At 37.6% G+C, this 18964-nt stretch overlaps 1 protein-coding gene and 1 pseudogene across 1 annotated transcript in view; both read right to left on the bottom strand.

Annotated features, from left to right (window-relative positions):
• The window catches only part of CPB1 (carboxypeptidase B1), a 61563-nt gene that overhangs the window by 18952 nt on the left and 23647 nt on the right, over nucleotides 1-18964 (bottom strand). The window contains exons 2-4 of the mRNA XM_073881313.1: nucleotides 14040-14280; nucleotides 13855-13930; nucleotides 6687-6811 (exon numbers count right to left, since the gene is read on the bottom strand). Coding sequence (XP_073737414.1) covers nucleotides 6687-6811; nucleotides 13855-13930; nucleotides 14040-14110 — 272 coding nt within the window. The 5' untranslated portion in view covers nucleotides 14111-14280. The remainder of the gene's footprint in view (nucleotides 1-6686; nucleotides 6812-13854; nucleotides 13931-14039; nucleotides 14281-18964) is intronic.
• Nucleotides 17519-18243, bottom strand: LOC112822472 (thioredoxin-like protein 4A pseudogene; annotated as a pseudogene).

Here is an 18964-nt window from a genome sequence, read left to right on the forward strand (position 1 = left end):
GCCGGCAACAGCAGCTCAAGTCCTTTGCGTGTCACATCACTCTGACCCCATCTTCTGCCTCCCTCTACCACTTGTAAGGACCCTGTGATCATGTTGCACCTATCTGGACAATCTAGGATAATCTTAAAATAGTTTAAGTTCAGCTGCTTAGCAACCTTAATTCCATCTTCAAACCTAACTCCTCTTTGCCATGCAACGTGCCATATTCAGGTACTCTGGGGATTGGGATGTAGACATTTTGGGCAGGACCACCATTCTGCCTGCTTCAGTTAGCATTGTTACTATAACAATGATTATAGTAAGTGTTATAATTATATTTAACACCCTAATTGGATTGTTAGGGGATAGGACAGAAGGAGAAGGAATCCAGAATTAGGAATCAAAAGGTCAGGGGTCATAGTTTTGCCTAACTTGTAAATTGGCTTCAGAAAAATCATTTAATCTCTGGACCTTACTTTTATAATTTTTAGAATGGGGCATTTGATTAGCTGGTATTAAATGTCCTTTTCAGTTCTAAAATGCAGTGACTTGACTTAAATCTGTAGGCCTTGGTCATAGTTGTCTTTTAAGGTTTATGAAAAAAATTTAAACTGAAATTACTGGTTACCATAAACTTCATAAACTCCAGGAAACACCTAAAATAGATAGATTAGGAAAATGGTTTTCAAATATAACATTCATAAAAACTAAAAACAAAAAAACAAAACTAAAGCAAAATAAGCAAAACAAAAACCTAAAAACAAAAAAAATCGACTGGCCAAAATCTTTTTTTGTTTTAATTTTATTATGTTATGTTAATCACCATGCATTACATCATTAGTTTTTGATGTAGTGTTCCATGATTCATTGTTTGTGCATAACACCCAGCGCTCCATTCAATACGTGCCCTCTTTAATACCCATCACCAGGCTAACCCATCCCCTCACCCCCTCCCCTCTAGAACCCTCAGTTTGTTTCTCAGAGTCCATAGTCTCTCATGGTTCGTCTCCCCCTCTGATTTCTCCCCCTTCATTTTACCCTTCCTACTATCTTCTTTTTTTAACATATATTGCATTATTTGTTTCAGAGGTACAGATCTGTGATTCAACAGTCTTGCACAAGTCACAGCGCTCACCATAGCACATACCCTCCCCAATGTCTATCACCCAGCCACTCCATCCCTCCCACCCCCCACCACTCCAGCAACCTTCAGTTTGTTTCCTGAAATTAAGAATTCCTCATATCAGTGAGGTCATATGATACATGTCTTTCTCTGATTGACTTATTTCGCTCAGCATAATACCCTCCAGTTCCATCCACATCGTTGCAAATTCAACTTAATTCGACAGAATCTTAAAGAAAACAGCTTATTCCGAAATCATGAGTTTGAAACAACAAATGCTGTGTAACAAGGATGAACTTTTCTGGCTGAACTTTTCTTGAACTAAAACTCCAAGAGAAAATGGTAAATGACATCTACTTTCTCTTTAATAAGATTTTTCATTGTCAGTGAACGAGTACAATATCACCTAGGTCACATGGCTTGTTAGTGGGTCCCCAGAGAAAAGAAATCATCACTTAAATGCTCCCAGGCATTCCACAGCCTCAAGACAACTGGATCTAAGACCATAACCATGGGAAGCTCTGATCTATCAGGAACAGGCTCTGAGTAGAGGGGGCAATAGACTGTCCACAGAATATTGCTATCCTTTCTCTGCACCTAATACTCAAATTCACATAATTTAGGAGAATAAGTGACTATGTATGGATTAGTGTTTTGTTTGGTAGATGAGACATTCTGCTAGAGTTATTACTATGTTAGCTATTAAACCTTTACATCAATAATTAGGACAAAGAAGCATAAAAAAAGCCTGTTAAATGTAAGATGACACCCAGGAGTAAAAGTACCCTCTAGTAAGTTGCAAAAGAGCATCAGAATGAGGTTGAATGGAGCACTGGGTGTTATACGCAAACAATGAATCATGGAACACTACATCAAAAACTAATGATGTCATGTATGGTGATTAACATAACATAATAAAAAACTAATGATGTAATGTATGGTGATTAACATAACATAATAAAATAAAATTAAAAGAAAAGAATGTGGTTGAAATGTGGTGCTGACTTTTGCCTGAAGGCGGGGGATTGACCTCAAATGATCCTTTCTAGCCTTGTGATTATTTGATTTTATTAGATTTAGGACAAAGCACTACTTTAGCTATATTACAAATATTATTACTAAATAATGAGCTTCTATTCTAGGAGATTAAAACAATGCCTCTTAATGTAATAGGGACTGCATTACAGCTCCAAAATACAGAAGCGTGTACACTATTTTATACTTTTATATGTTCCTTTTATAGTGCTACCCAACTTCTTTTTTATAAACATGCAGGCGAATTAGATAACAGGGACTCCCAACAAAACAAGGAACAGAATGTCTGAGAAGGAGAGGCATGACTCACTTTTTCCCCCCCTTATAGATTCTTGAAAAAGAAGTATTTGGTTAGTTCCTCTACTACATGACCATTGCTAGTGAAGAAGACTGTTATGTACCCATTGCTATCCAAGGACACGTTCCTGTCTTAATCTGAAATACACGGAAGAATAATGTTATAGGAAGTTATATTAGTAACAATCAGTCTCTCCCTGGATTGCATAGGGCAAAGACAACCTTCCTGCAATTTGTAGGAAGGTATTCTGTGAAAACCTGTCTACCAAAAGGTCTGTTAACAGCTTCAGAACAGTAAGTTGGAGATTTGCACCATCCAGTTCCTAGTCTTTCTGTATCTAAGGGTGCAGCATAAGCATAAAAATACAGTTATTTTTCTTGGTGCACACATTCTGAATTTTTTCCCATGGTAACTCAGAAACTGGTTAAAGCTGCCAAAGTGATACAAGTCTTGGTGAAGAGGGATGGAACCATGGAAAAATCTGCAAAGCTATTTTGGTGGAACTTGTGCAGTAGATGGTTCCTGTTGGATATAAACACTACTACGAATTCTTGCTGGCAGGAAACTGTCTAAATACAAGTTACCATATGAGGTAATAGTGGGGTGCATAGGGACTGCTTACAGCCCCAGCAAGGATATTGCTAGTGTGCTTCTCCAGGATTTCTAGGGACTTATTATTATTTAATATTTAGAAAATTGTAGGCTACATGTGTGCTGAGCAGTGAACAGAGAAGCAAAAATTAACAAGAGCTTAGCTCTCAGGGAATATCTTATGTTCTAGATGAGACAACATTCATACCCAATTACCAAAAAGTTTATCCACTAAAAAAGGATGTGAATTTTCCACCTGATAAAGGGAGATTGATATGCGATTAGAAGCCATTTTACTGCTTATGATATAGGTAGAATTAGGACATCATTTAAGTAGCTCGGGTTAGCTTATGGTCTCTGATCTTCCTTTTGTTTTTCTCAAAGAATTATAAAGAAACTGTCATTAAGAAAATATTACTGAGGGCTCCTAAAGGCTAGGATTTTAGAAGTACTTGCTAGTGTAATAAGAAGAGCAAAAAGTCACAGACATGAATCTTAATCAAATTTTGAAACTTAACTGTTATATCTTTGCTTTAAAAAGACAGTCGATTCTTAAGGTCACATTTTGACACTTCCCTCAGGCAGAAGCAGATAGCTAAGCTATATGAAGCATGATAATGGGGTTAAAAAAATTGCTATTGACCTTTAAGAAATGTATCATTTCCCTCTTTGTACAATAGTAGACCATAGAAATAGTAATATCAGTTGCAATTTATTTACATATTGTTTTGGTTCATCTTCACAGTCTTTTGAGAGAGGCATTATATATTCATATTATGGATAAGGAAACTGAGGGTCAGAAAAATTAAGCAAATTATCTAAGGTCACACATTGAGGAAGTTGCAGAGCCAGGATTTGAATCTGGCCTGTTTTTTCCCCAGAGCATTTACTTGTTGTGTTATGTTGTACCACTTCTCCTGATGAGGTACAGACTTTATAGGTAACAATTCTGACATCTTCATTAGCATAAATACTATTTGTTATTTTTAAGATATGAAAAACAAGAGAAAATTTCTGTTAAAAATTTTTAAGTTACATTTACTCAAAATATAATGAAGACTTGAGCTTGTGATGGGGTGTTGTTGGATAAACATTTGAATGTTCAGGACTGGAACCTGACACTGCCTCTTTGCTTCTTACTGATCCACTCCTTGGAGGAAGAACTTTATTGTGAAAGAAAAACCTCATTTCTTTCTTACCTCTAGTGCAAATGCCTCCAGGTTAGCATGGTCTCTCCTAGTTCTAAGCTTACCATATAGTCTGTTCTCTGCCTAGAGTATGATTTTTTCCTTTTCTTTGGCTAATACTGGCTAAAGTTTAACTGTCTCAGCTGAAGCCTCATTTCCTCTAGTGGCCTTCCCTGATTGCCTAGAGCTGGTCAGTTCCCCTGTATCTCTAGCTCTTTACTCTTCTTGACATCTGTTACACAGTTTTGCAATTCTTTGTTTAAAGTCTGTTTTCCTCTGAAGAGATTGGGGCCATATCTATCCTTTTTGGTGCTTGGTATATGTAGGCACTTATTATCTATTTGTTGGATCAACAATGGACAACTGCTTCTACTTAGGAAGACACTCTCATCTGGAAAGGCTTACATGGACCAGTGTGGTATTTGGGGAGAGGAGACATGGGGTGATCAGCCTAGACAATTCTGTTCTAGGCCTTTGGGGAATCACTTTCCTTTCTTTTAGTCCTTCTCTCCATGACTTCTATCACTAGAAATAGTGGTGGGGCTGTGGGGGGTCAAAGGACAGAAGAACCATTCAGTGTGACCCTAATCTTGTCCTTAATCTAAAGGAGTATGAGGAAGAAAAACAAAACTGGAAGTATCGCAATTCCAGATTTCAAGTTATATTAAAACAGTATGGTACTGGCATAAAAATAGACACATAGATCAATGGATTATAACAGAAAACCTAGAAATAAACCCACAATTATATGGTCAATTAATCCTTGACAAAAGAGGAATGGATATACAATGGGAAAAAACAGTCTCTTCAACAAATGGTATTGGGAAAACTGGACAGCTAATGCAAAAGAATGAAACTAGATCACTTTCTTTCACCATACACAAGAATAAACTCAAAATGGATTAAAGATCTAGTGTGAGACCCAAAAGCATAGAAATCCTGGAGGAGAGCTTAGGCAGTAATCTCTCTCACATCAGCTGTAGCAACATTTCTCTAGCTATGTCTTCTGAGGCAAGGGAAATAAAAACAAAAATGAACTATTGGGACTATATCAAAATCAAAAGTTTCTGCACAGTGAAGGAAATAATCAACAAAACTAAAAGGCAGCCTATGGAATGGGAGAAGATATTTGCAAATGACATATCTGATAAAGGGCTAGTATCCAAAGTATATAAAGAATTCTGATACAACTGAATACTGAAAAAGCAAATAATCCAATTAAAAGATGGGCAGAAGACGTGAACAGACATTTCTCCAAGGAAGATATCTAGATGGACAACAGACGCATGAAAAATGCTCAACATCTCTCATCATGAGGGAAATGCAATCAAAACTACAATGAGATATCACCTAACATCTATCAGAATGGCTAAAATCAAAAACATAAGAAACAATAAGTATTGGCGAGGATGTGGAGAAAAAGGAACACACTTGCACTGTTGGTGGGAATGCAAATTGGTGCAGCCATTGTGGAAAACAGGATGGAGGTTCCTCAAAAAATTAAAAATAGAACTATTCTATGATTCAGGAATTACACTACTGGGTATTTACCCCCAAAATACAAAAACACTAGTTCAAAGGGATACATGTACCTCTACGTTTATTTCAGCATTATTTAAAATAGCCAGATTATGGAAACAGCCCAAGTGTCCATCCATAGATGAATGGATATAGAAGATGTGGCATATATATACAATGGAATATTACTCAGCCATAAAAAAGAATAAAATTTTGCCATTTGCAACAACATGGATAGAGTATGAGAATATAATGCTAAGCAAAATAAGTCAGTCAGAGAAAGACAAGTACCATATGTGGAATTTAAGAAACAAAACAAACAAAGGAAAAAAAGAGAGAGAGAGACAACCCAAAAAACAGAGTCTTAACTATAGAGAACAAACTGATGGTTACCAGAGGGGAGGTAGGTGGGGGAGTGGAGGAAATAAAGGATGGAGATTAAAGAGTGCACTTATCATGATGAAAAAAAATCAAATGATAAGAAAATATATGAATAATTGGTTAAGTTGAAATAAATACTGATTGCGTCTGGTGTGCACACACAAAAAATTAGGAGCATGAATAGTCCTTATAGCTCATAATAGGTCTGGCTGCTCACTTGGAAAGAAGACTTGATATTATTTGGGACTAAAACTATGTCTAGCTGATAACAGAGTATAAACCAAATGGCTTATAGTCTATATATCATTTGTAAACCAGTAGCAGGTCAGATATCTTGCTAAACTGGGGTTCAAGAGTCAAAACCAATTTTTTATTGGAATAAGAACTAAACAAAATATCTACCAGGCTTAAAGTCTTAAGATTTGGAATCTAGGGCCAATTTCACCATGACCTATTTGTGGGGCTTTAGGGAAGCCATGGTCTTGGTCTTACTTTTACTTTCCCAGGGTTATTCAGAGGCTCAGATGAGAGCATATATAGGAGAGAATTTGATAGCTATAAAACATAAACTTACTCATATTGTAGTTCATTCCGCTCCAAAAAATCCTCCACAGTGAAAATATCTTCTGCTTTCACACGAAAATCAACTGTACTGTGAGGTTTGATTTGTGTGACAGAATCTGGTTTCCAGAAGTCAATCTGAATAAGGAGTAAGATATATTGTATTTGACACCTATAATTCAATGGGTAAATTATCATCAGCAAGCACACTATTACTCTACTCCATTGAGTTATTTTCAAACTCAAATTATCCATGAAATCTCTTAAAAATGTCTCCTTTGAGTGAACAAGAGTCGGGACCAAGCAGTTAGATGTCAATAAAACTGTTTACACATACATACATGGCCTTAATTGATTATCATCAAGCATGAAGAACATATAATTATTTCCCATAATGTTAGTTAATTGCAGTATTCTATAATGGTTCTTTTTCTATTTATTGATTTTCTGGAGCAATTGCTTATTGTGATAGCAGTGTTTGTGGTAATGGATAAATGTGCTGAATGAATGATGATGAATTACTAGAGCCACAGAATTTAATAGAAAGAAATTGAGCTTTCCTTTTTACCTTTTGATTGATTTATTTTATTAATTTGTACTTGGAACTCAGCACTCACAGTAATGTGAAGAACCAGGGTCTACATCTCTGACCTGTGGAAGATGTATTGGAAAGGAAGATGCATCTTTCCCCAGTGGTCATCTTGGCATCATGGCCAAAAACAAAATGCTCTCAAAGATCCAGACATTTTCATTTGTTCAGTTATTCATCAGCTGTTATTAAGGACCTACTATGTGCTAGGCTTTATACCTGAGACTAGGAATACACTAATGAGTGAATCAAACATAGCTTCTGTCCTTACGGGGGAGATTTTGGAGAAAATTATGCACAAAAATAACAGAATAACATATTTGATAATTCTAATGTTTTTCTTTGTGGATGTGTGATTTCAAATTTCCTTTTTCCATGGAAAAACATTACCAAGGATGTGTTGCCTCTCTCAGGTTTCTGATTTCTTGTTTCTTCCTTGAGCAAAGTCCTACAAGCTTGAGGTGAGCCTGACAGTGGGTCTTTCTCTGCCCCTGTGTTTCACCCATTCCCCGTGTAGGTGTTTATGAGCTAGTCTCAGGCTGGAGGTGTGACAGGTAATACTTAGGACCATTGCTTGGAAACTTAGAAGGGAGTTTAGGCAAGATTTAGAGGTCGTTTAATAGAAACTAGTTAGGTAAGATATTAAGATGACTCAATTTCAGACACATTTGCCTGTGGAGAATCCAATAACCTATATCTTGTCCTGGTAATCTTCAGACCATTGTAGATGTCTAGTGGGTACTGAGTCATGAGTCAGGACCATAGGGAATGTCAGGGTAGTAGGATGCAGGGACATAGGGACAATATCAGAAGGAATTCCAGAAAAAAAATGTGAGCTTGGTTGTCGCTAAGGTGTTGAAAGGAGATAGTATTGATGATTTAATAAGGATTAGCTACACATTGTGATCTAGTGAGTCATAGATGAGTGGATAAAGATGAAAGGTTAAAAGTTAGTGGGGGAAATATAAAGACATGCCATGATAAGAACAGAGAAAGTGAGGGGCTGGTGATGAATTCTAGTTAGCCAACATTGTAAATAGAAGGACACTGAAGACAAGCATGTTATGGGAGAAAGCACATTTTTAAAAGTTAACTCTGAATTTGTGTATCTAATAAATACTTATCATTCCAAGGTGGGATGGGACAGGGATGTGTATCTTTATTATAGAGACAGAGGTTTAGAGTTGGTAAAGCACATAAAGTCCTCCAAGCATCTGTAGGCAACTTGACAATGACCCACCCATACATAATGCTGGGACCTTTCATTGTACTCAGGGGACTCCCCACTGCCAAGATCTGCATCTCTGTGTTTGAAAGCTCTTTCCCCTAGCTGGCAAAAGCCAAGCTAACAGCTTGCAGCAGGCAGGAGGTGGCAAAGAAAACTCTTTCCAGAGAAATGCTCAACCAGTGAGCCTGGAAAATGGATATCTAAATATTCCAATTCCCTCATTTCTCAGGTGGGATAATTCTAAGGTGTGTGATTTGCCCCTTTCCTAGAGTTCTCTGTAGGATTAAGCTCTAGTCATACTCTGTGGTAGCTGTCTTAATAGTGTCCCCTTTGTTGGCTGCCTTCCCTTCTCTACATCACTCCTCACTTCTCTGCCAGTGTTCCCTGTACTTCCCAAACAAAATCTTTGCCCTCAAATCTTTGTCTAAGATTTTGCTTTGAAGAATCTATATTAAGATGCTAGCTTTTCACTTAGAGCAGCATATACCTGTTAATGTCTTGGTGATGGTTCTAGTACAATCTTGGGTCCATCTAGTACCACTTCAGAATAGCCTAATTGCTTTCTGAATGGGTTTTCTTTGCTATATTAAGTTAAAAGTTGCCTTTCCTAACCTCTTATTTATTTTTTAAATTATGTTTTATGTTAGTCACCATACAGTACATCATTAGTGTTTTTTTTAATTTTTTAAATTAACATAAAATGTATTATTTGTTTCAGGGGTACAGGTCTGTGATTCATTAGTTTTACACAATTCCTAACCTCTTTCTTGCTTATTGGTCTTGGCTCTCCTAAATATTGCGAGATCGATTTCTTTCTTTCTCTATATTTATCTGCATATCTACATACATATCTACATATACATCTCTCTCTATATGCATATGTATATAGAAAGAGGGAGAGGGAGAGACTGAGAGAGAGAGAGACTGAGAGAGAGGGACACACACAGAGAGAGACTTTTAAGATTCTGCAGTGAGAATGATGGATTCTTTAAAATGGGGTAAGAGTCTCATAGCTGTGAATAAAAAATGTTCCTAGTTAAAAAAGAAATGGGGTAGAGAAATCTCATGAAAATTTTTTTAAGATTTTATTTATATATTTGAGAGAGAATGAGAGATAGAGAGCACGAGAGGGAAGAGGGTCAGAGGGAGAAGCAGACTCCCTGCTGAGCAAGGAGCCCGATGTGGGACTCGATCCCAGGACTCCAGGATCATGACCTGAGCCAGAGGCAGTCGCTTAACCAACTGAGCCACCCAGGTGCCCTCATGAAAATGTTTGACAGAAAACTTGTAGACCTAACCTGAAGTACCTTAGGATTTCAGTTTGACATGGAGAAAATTGGTCAGTAAATATACCAACATCCAACAGTATGAAGTTTTACAAGTGTGATGCAGACTTACTATATTATGGAGTTAGTTCCCAGTGCTTCTTAGGAGAAATGGAGCCAAAAATCAGGCGCAACTCAATAGCCTCATAGATGTTTACCAGTGTATCAAGTATGGATACAAATAAACTCAAAATATTATCACAAGGAGATAAATATACATTTCAGTAATTACCAAGACCTTGTGAATGAGATCTATATCTGAAATATGGAAATAGAGCAAAACATGATATGAGATATGGGGAATTGAATTATATGTTAATAAATTGTAAAACTGAGGTTATAAAATTGTAATTCCAGGAAGCTGAGTTACAAAAAATCATAAAGAATGTTTGTTGGAAGATAAAGGAATATCTTTATGTAATAGCACTGTGGGAATGTCAACTTAATCAGCCAGCTGGCTAAAAACTAAAGAGTCTTTCTTAAAATATATTAAGAAACCAGCACAAAAGCAAGATAAAATAGTGTATGCACTATACATTCTTTTGGGCTTATAAGAGAATAAATATTGGTATTGGGGATCTTTGGCTCCTTACAAATTTACACAAATTTGTTTCTTCACATTGCATTTGACTATAAGTTGAACATCTGATAGACTCTTCATTTATCTAATGGAATTTTCTTTTCCTCTTGGAAGAAGAAGTGACTTCTAATTGAGGCTTAGTTCCAGACAACAGGGAGGAACTTGTCGTAAAGTATAGTGGGGGTGATGGGAACACTGGAAGACTGTAACCACATTACCCTGGGCATAGCTGAACATGCACTTTACCATAGAGAAACAGAGTTCAAGAAAGTACAGAGAAAAGAGAATAGGTTTTATGGTTAATGTCTCCAATAAAGGAACAAGTGCAACTCTGATTGCAAGAAGATGAAATAAAACCCTTACTATATAATTACAGATGAAAAGGGGAGGCTGCCAGAGTCCCATGTGGTCACAGCTCTCCAGTACATTCAGCTTGTAAAAGGATATGTTCAAAAGCTGGGAGGAAGGACATATGGCCAAGGATGAATACAAAGACTAGATGCCCTTGTAATGATCTTATCAGGAAGGCTACAGTCCAGAATATGCAGCACTTGCAAGATTGCTAAGGAGAATAAAAATCCTTTCATTCATGTTGGAAATAAAATGAGTGAAGAAGAAACATGCAGTCCCATTGCTTGGAGCTAAAGCCTGATGTTTGCAGCTGGAAGAGAGAAAGTTACTCTATTTAACTATCGTTTGACTTTTGTCTTTTTGAGGCGGGACACTATCCCTTGTTTCTTCTCCTTCTATTGAGAGGTTAAATTACCATAAGTAAAACATTTTTCACATGTTAGGATTTATAGCAGAAATACCTTCTTTGGAAAGAGAACATTGAGGCCTAAGATGGAAGAGGAGAGAAGGGATTATACTGGCCATGTAAATTGCATTCAAAATTCCAGTTCTAAAGATGGTAATAATAACAAATATTTATATAGGTCTCATTACATAAGTTCTTTCTAAGTGATTTACCTATATTAAGTGTTTTAACTCTCACAACGATCCTATAAGGTAAATACTATTCTCATTGGACAAATGAGAAAGTTGAGACCCAGAGAGGTGTCCAAGGTCCAGCTATCAAGTGGTAGAGCCAGGAATTGAATCCAGGAGTCTGAGTCCAGATTCTCTGCTCTTGACTATTGTCAAATGCTGAATTTTAGGTATCTAAAAAAATAACTGCACATGTGATTGCAGAACTTTCTCAGCACTCTTGGAGGAATCAGAGCTTGAAGGAATCACTAAGGAGGGGAGGGGTAAACCTTGGATTTCATAAATAGGAAAACAGGTGAATTCCAGAAGCAGGAGCTCCTGGGGCTTGGCATGGATTCTGGCAAAGCTGCAGAGTAAACTGGAAGCAGATGGATTGTGAATGCTCAGGAAAGGAAGCTGTGATCCCTGGGAGCCAGCATGGTTTAAAGCAAGTGTAAGTCAGGCCTAATTAACTTCATCCTATTATTGAAAGAGACCACTATCCTGATAGAATGCTGAATCTGAATCTTAGCAAAATATTTGACCAAGTCTCTGCATTTGTATTCTTCTTTATAAGCTGGAAAGCACAGTGTTAGCTACAGCTAACAGTAATGTGGATACTTGAACAAACTTATCTGAGGTTAGTTGGTTAATGCATCACTTTCAGTACTTAACACACTGGAAACTCATGATAAATGTGTATTGAATGAATGAACTATGAAGGAGGCCTCTAATTCTGTGGTGACCCCTGATTAACTTAATATTTTTATCAGTGACAAAGATAAAAGTTGGGAAAGCATGCTTGTCAAACTTGCTGGTGATACAAAGTCAGGGGGATGAATTATTTCCCTGGATGACTGAATTCATTTTTAAAATGATCTCAACATGCTGAAAACAGGCTATAAAGATACATTTTAACAGGGTTAATCTAAAATCCTGCATTTAGGTTAAAAAATAAATAGGCAAGAAGAAATAATACCTTGTTTGAGGGTGATTCATGTGAAAAAATAATAACCTAATGGTTTCGATTGGCCAATATGTTTGTTATAACCTAAGATTATTCTATAACTGTTCAAGATGTTGAAAAGAATCTCAGGCCCCATTAATAAATGTCTGCTTTACAGATGAAGACAGGCAATGGTCCTGTAGTATGTATTAATCAGAGCAAACCTAGAGGTCCATTGTCATTTCAGAAAGCTACATTTTAAAAAAGAAATATAGACAGAAAAATTGAGCTATATCCAGAGGTGACCAGAATGATCAGGTGTCTATAAACCTGTGCTAAGAGAAATTATAGAAGGCCTGGAAGAAATAAATCTTAGAGGTGAGACAGTATTTGGCTCAGCTAGGTCCAGTGGACTAGAGTTAGAGAAAGTAGCTTTTAGCTACTTTTAGCTACTACTTTTAAACTTAGTACTTTTAGCTACTACTTAGTAGTTTTTAAAGTCCTGGAATGGACTTGTAAGGCGAATGGACTACTCTGAAAAACAGTATTTCAGCCATCCCTGGAGGTACTCAAACGGGTTTTATTAGGGCTGGCAACTAGGGATGGTGTTTCTACGGAGGAAATTCCAGATTTGAGTGGAAAGCTGGAATCAATGACTTTTTATTTTCTTTCAATTCTAGACTTTCGAATCTGTTTCAGATTATGATACTGTATCTTCTTTCCCCCCCATACCTTAAAAGCTAAAAGAAAAAAACCTAAAAAAAGATAGGTAGGCAGATAGATAGATAGATAAATAGATAGATAGATAGATAGATAGATATAGACAGATGGATATTTGGGGGCTAGAAAATTATGTTTTTGGTTTATATTTCATGAAGAAACAGGTTTGGCCCAAGTGAACGATTTGTGGTCAGCAATAGCTTCCTGCTATGTACATATATAATTAAAATTATCAGTTCTCATCCCATATACAGTGGATTTTTTAAAGTAGCATAGAGATTTTGGTTTCTTGAAAGTAAAAAAAATACAAAAATCATTCATGGCTTTTTACCTCCTTCCCCCCTCCCACCCCTTCATGTCATGTCATATCATTAAGAGGTCCTGAATCAAGGTCATGAAAACTCAAGCTGTTTGATTTGGAATGAAAGAAAATCAAAGGGAACAGATGATACATGGGATGTGGAAATGAATTTCAAGTTGGACAGAAGCCCAGTTTTTCAGTAATATCCAAGTTGATCATTTTTCACTTTTGCCTTAGAAGGGAAGTGACTGTACATTAGATGTTCTGTGACCTTTGTGACAGTTCCATCTCATCCAGTTGTCATGTCCTGTCAGCTCCTTAAGAAGTTATCATGGATTTATAATACTATAGGGCTATGGCAATCTAGTTTAGGCAGAAAAAGAAAGTATTGTGGCATTAAATGTTTTTCAAGTTATTTCTTGCTATGGTTAAGATTTTAGTCATTCTTCCTTTGATGGAATCACAGTGCATTCTATGATTTTAAAGTAAGTGTAAAGCAAACCTATATTATTGGATCATTATTTACCTGGGTGGTACTGGCCAACTTATGGAGTAAGTTGATGTGATTTTCATCTTCAACATTGACACGGAACACCTTCTCACTGAATGGTGACATAGAAAAAGAAGAGAAAATTTAAAATTGGGTAATGCATTCAAATTTTGGGGATAGCAAGCAAGAGGACTTACTCATTTAAGGAGTTGCTTACTTACCCTTCAAAGTGCTCACCAGAATGGTGAGCAGATGCTAGGGCCAAAGTCACAAGAAGCAAGAACACCAACATTGTGACTGACTAGGTCCTTTGGGTGTGTTTCACCTGCTTTTATAGTCCAAGGTGTTCTTTATTTTCTTCTTCTGATTGCAGATAGGCACTATCAAATTTTGATTAATGGTTTTCCTAATGTTGTTGCCTTGGTAGCTGTGTAAAGTCCGAGAGGATATCTTTCTCAACACCTGTGGATACAGAGCAAATAATCTCAATTTGAATGTAAGACCTTGAATAGTTTGGAGCTAAATGAGTTTTAAATAAAATCCATTTTGATTCTTTTTTTGGTAGTATTTTTTTTTTCATTTTGAATTGAGAATTACATACAATGAATTATATATAGGTTTAAGTGTAACAGTTGATGAGTTTTGACAAATGCACACAGTCATGTAACAAAGATCCCAGTCAAGGTATAGAACATTTTCATCCCCCCAAGAAGTTCTTTGAGTACCTTTCCAGTCTCTTTCTGTATTTCCCTCAGGCAATCACTATTTGGATCTCTAGCTTCATATACTAATTTTGCCTGTACTTCAGGCAAAACTTCATGTAAATAAAGTCATACCATAAATATTCCTTTGTGTCTGGCTTCTTTCATTCAAGATAATGTTTTTGAGATATATTAGTATTTTTTTTTGCCTTATTAGCTTGTTCTCTAATATTAAGTAATGTTTCATTGTATGAATATACCACAGTTTGTTTATCCATTTTCCTGTTGATGGATATTTGTGTTGTTTCCAATTTTGTGTTATTATGAATAAAACTGCAGTAAACATTTTTGTACAGAATTTTTGTTGACATATGTTTTCACTTTGGGGGAGGTAAATATCTAAGAGTGGAATTGTTAAATATTAATGTAGGTGAGGGTTTAACATTATAAGATTCTGCCAAACATTTTCCCACAGTAGTTGTTCCATTTTAAGCTTCTACCAGTATCCAGTCGCTCTCCATTTTCTCCAACATTTTGGTATTATTAGTCTTTAATTTTGACAATCCTAGTGAGCATGCAGTGGTATTTGTGCTTTTAATTTGTATTTCCCTGATAATAATGATGTTGAATATCTTTTCAGATATTTATTGACCATTTGTAAATCCTTTTTCGTGAAGGATCTATTGCAGTCCCTTGCCTTTTTAAAGAAATTGGTTATTTGGCTTTATTATTGCTTTGTAGCAGTTCTTTATATATTCTGGATACAAGTCCTTTACTAGAAATATATATCACAAATATTTCTTCTCAGTATGTGGGCTTCATTTTCATTTTCTCAATTCTATCTTTTGATGAACAGAAGTTTTAAATTTTGAGGGAGTTTCAGTTCATCCATGTTTTTCTTTCATAGTTCATGCCTTTTACATTCTTTTCAAGAAATCTTTGCCTATCCCAGGGTCTCAAACATATTTGCCTACATTTTCTTATAAGAGCTTTGTCATTTGGGTCTTATGTATGGTGTAAGGTAGGGATCAACAAAACTTTTAAAATATGGATATCTGGTAGATCCAGTACTGTATATAGAGAAGTCTTCTTTACCCATTTAATTACTTTGGTTTCTCTGTCAAAATTTATTTGGCCATATATGTGTGGCGTACCTTTGGGCTTTCTATTAAGTCCCATTGATCTATTTGTCAGTTTTATACAACTATTATAATGTCTTGATTATCATACTTTATAGTAAGTCTTAAGGTCAAATAATATGTAAATCCCCCAACTTCATTCTTTTCCAAGTTTGATTCTAAATACAGTACATTTCCATTTATATTTTAGTATTAACTTATCAATTTCTATGAAAAATCTTGCTGTAATTTTGATTGGGATTGCACTGAATCTACAGATCAATTTGGGGAGAACTGGTAGAATTACAGTATTTAGTCTTTCAAGTCATACACATGCTATCTCTATATATTTATCTGGGTGTTTGTCAAAAAATGGAAGGGTCTGAGATTTTATCCTACTTAGAAGATACAAAGTTATCCTTCCAGTTTCATAGATGCTGGCAGAAGATGTGAAACTTCTGGGTCAAACTCAAAGGGCTTTATTATGCATGACATAGCAGGCAACATAGACTTTATGTTTGTGTCAGTCCTTTAATTTCGCCGTCCCATGGGGGATGATATGAAGTTGTCCCAGCTGGATACTGGGTACAGAGGTTTGTGTCAGTTGAGGTATACTGAGTTTAGGAAACTCTCAGTCTCATGAGGGGGCTGCTAGCAAATCTGCTCATTGCCTTAGGGGAGACATTAGCTTTATTGTCCTGGAGGGCAAACAGAACTTTCCTTTGCCCCAAAGGGAGATGTCATTTCTATCTTCCAAGACGTTTGCTATATAAACATTTTTGGAAAGTCAAGAATAAAAGCTGTCACAGGGGTGTGAGAGGCAGAGCAAGATGGTGGAGGAGTAGGAAACCTGGATTTTATCTGGTCTCAGGAATTCAGCTGGATAGGGATCAAACCATTCTGAACACCTACGAACTCAACAGGAGATCGAAGAAAAGAGTAGCAACAACTCTCTGAACAGAAAAGCGACCACTTACTGGAAGGTAGGACATGCAGAGAAATGAATCCGAGGCGATATTCGGGAGGATAGACGGCGGGGGAGGGGGCCTCTGTGGGCCGCTTCTGGCAAGTGATAGAGCCGCGGAGCACAAAATCAGAACTTTCAGAAGTCGGCTCTGCTGAGGGACGTCGCTCCAGTGGCTAAGCGGGGGGTAGAACCCTCGTGGGACAGTGTGGTCTCGGGACCCTTGGGGTCACAGAAAGACCGGGGATGCCTGAGTGCGGCAGAGCTCCCAGGTATCAGAGCAGGGAAGCCGGCTGCAGAGACGGAGCCGAGGCGCGGCCTCTCAGCTCGGGGTTGCCATAAACTGTGATCCGCGGCCCAGTCGGGCCACTGCTCCTCCAGCAGGGACCCAACAAGCGGCAGATCAGGGGAGACGCCCCTTCCTCCCACAGGAGGAGCTGCATGGGAGCACACCGCAGGGATCTGCTGGGTATGGAGACTCCACACAGGGTCAGGTGCCAGAGATAGAAATGCTCGGTCATAGGCTGGGTGAGCACAGAGTGCGGCCAGAGACCGGGGAGACGGGAGTGACTGACTGCTTTTCTCTGGGGGCGCACTGAGGAGCGGGGCTCTGAGTTCTTGGCTCCTCCGGGACAGAGATTGGGAGGCCACCATTTTCACCCTTGTCTTCCAAAGCTGTACCGAAAACTTGCAGGGAACAAAAGCTCCTGAGAGCAAACCCCAGCAGATTGCTTAGCCCAGACCGACAAGGGTGGGGCAATTCCGCCTCGGGCAAAGACATTTGGGAACCGCAGCAACAGTCCCCTCCCCCAGAAGATCAGCGCGAACAGCCAGCCAAGAAGAAGAAGCAATTACGACTTTTAATTTTAAGCAATTAAAAGAAGAAACAAGCAATTATGACTTTCCATTACTGCATATTTATTTCGGCTAGATATTTACAGATATTTGCTAATATAAAAATACAACGGCCAGGCAGGCGGAGAGTTGAGGCCATGCAACGCTTACTGCACAGACCCTCCAACCCCTTCATCTTTGTATTCTCCTCCAAACGCTTTCTCTAAGGCTTTAAATAGTTTCCAATATTTCCACATGAAAACGACTGCACACCATTTCTGTGCACGGAGGCTGGGCTGAGCTCAGTATCTGTACGTCGTGGAGTAGTCCTTTGGAGACACGACCAGGCCGCGACCTTTCCGGGCACCCCGGTACACAGTCTCGATGATGTCTATCATTTCCTGTTTGTCTTCCATGGCCCAGTTGATCTTGTTGTTGTTACCAGTACCCAGGTCAATCATGATGTGCTTGTTCCTGAAGAAAAACATGACAGTACACGGATCGTATAACTCATACATTTTGTTGAAGTCAGGCACTTCTGTAATATCCACAAGATAAATAACTGCAAAATTTTTAACCTTCTTGGCTATACTGTAGAGCACCTCGTCCATCTTCATGCAGGTGGGGTCCCAGTCGTGTCCAAAGTGAATGACCACCACGCGGTCCTCCTCTGAAAGGATGGCCTGATCCACCTGCCAGCCGTTGTGCAAGTGCGGGAGCATATAGGACATCTCGGAGGTGGGTCCGGGGGTCTGCGAGGAGAACTGCGAGCACCCGCTCCTTCCCGCGAACTGCTTTGCTCGCTCCTCTGCCGCTTTTTTTTTTTTCCATATACGACTCTATATTTGGTATCGTAATACCAAGTTTACCGATCAATGAGAACGACAGAACTCCAGAGCTAGGGGAATACTGCACATAGAATTCATGGCTTTTTTTACCATGATGCATTAGTCTTTTAAAGTTAATTTTTTAAAAATTTTTTTAAATTTTTCTTTTTCCCTTTTTTATCCAACATCTTATCAATCCCTTTTTTTAAAAAAACATTTTTATTTGTCATTTTTAGAGTCATATTCTATCCCTTCATAGTAGTTACCCTTATTTTTGGCAGATAGGTATATAAGTTGTTCTCTCTTTAAAATTGTGAGAAACAAGTTTCTTCTAACATATCAAAATATACCCTAAATCTCTAGTGTATGGCTTTGTTCTAGTCTCCTGCCTGATCACATTCTCTCCCCCCCTTTTTTTTCTTTCTTTCTTTCCTTTTTTTAAAATCCTCTTCTTTCTTTTTTCAAACATCTTCTTATCAATTCCTTTTTTAAAATTTTTTATAATTTTCATCTTTACAGTCATATTCCATCCCTTCATCGTATCAACCCTTATTTTGTACATATATAAGTCTTTCTTTCTTTAAAATTTTAGGAGGCACTTTCTTCTAACAGACTAAAATACACCCAAAATCTAGTGTGTGGCACTGATCTATGCACCAGCCTGATCATATTTGATCATATTGTTTTTTTTTTTTTTTTTTT

The sequence above is a fragment of the Callorhinus ursinus genome, unplaced genomic scaffold, assembly GCF_003265705.2.
Source record: "Callorhinus ursinus isolate GAN/ISIS: 27379988/994484 unplaced genomic scaffold, GSC_fseal_2.0 scaffold1, whole genome shotgun sequence".
Taxonomy (NCBI): Eukaryota; Metazoa; Chordata; class Mammalia; order Carnivora; family Otariidae; genus Callorhinus; species Callorhinus ursinus.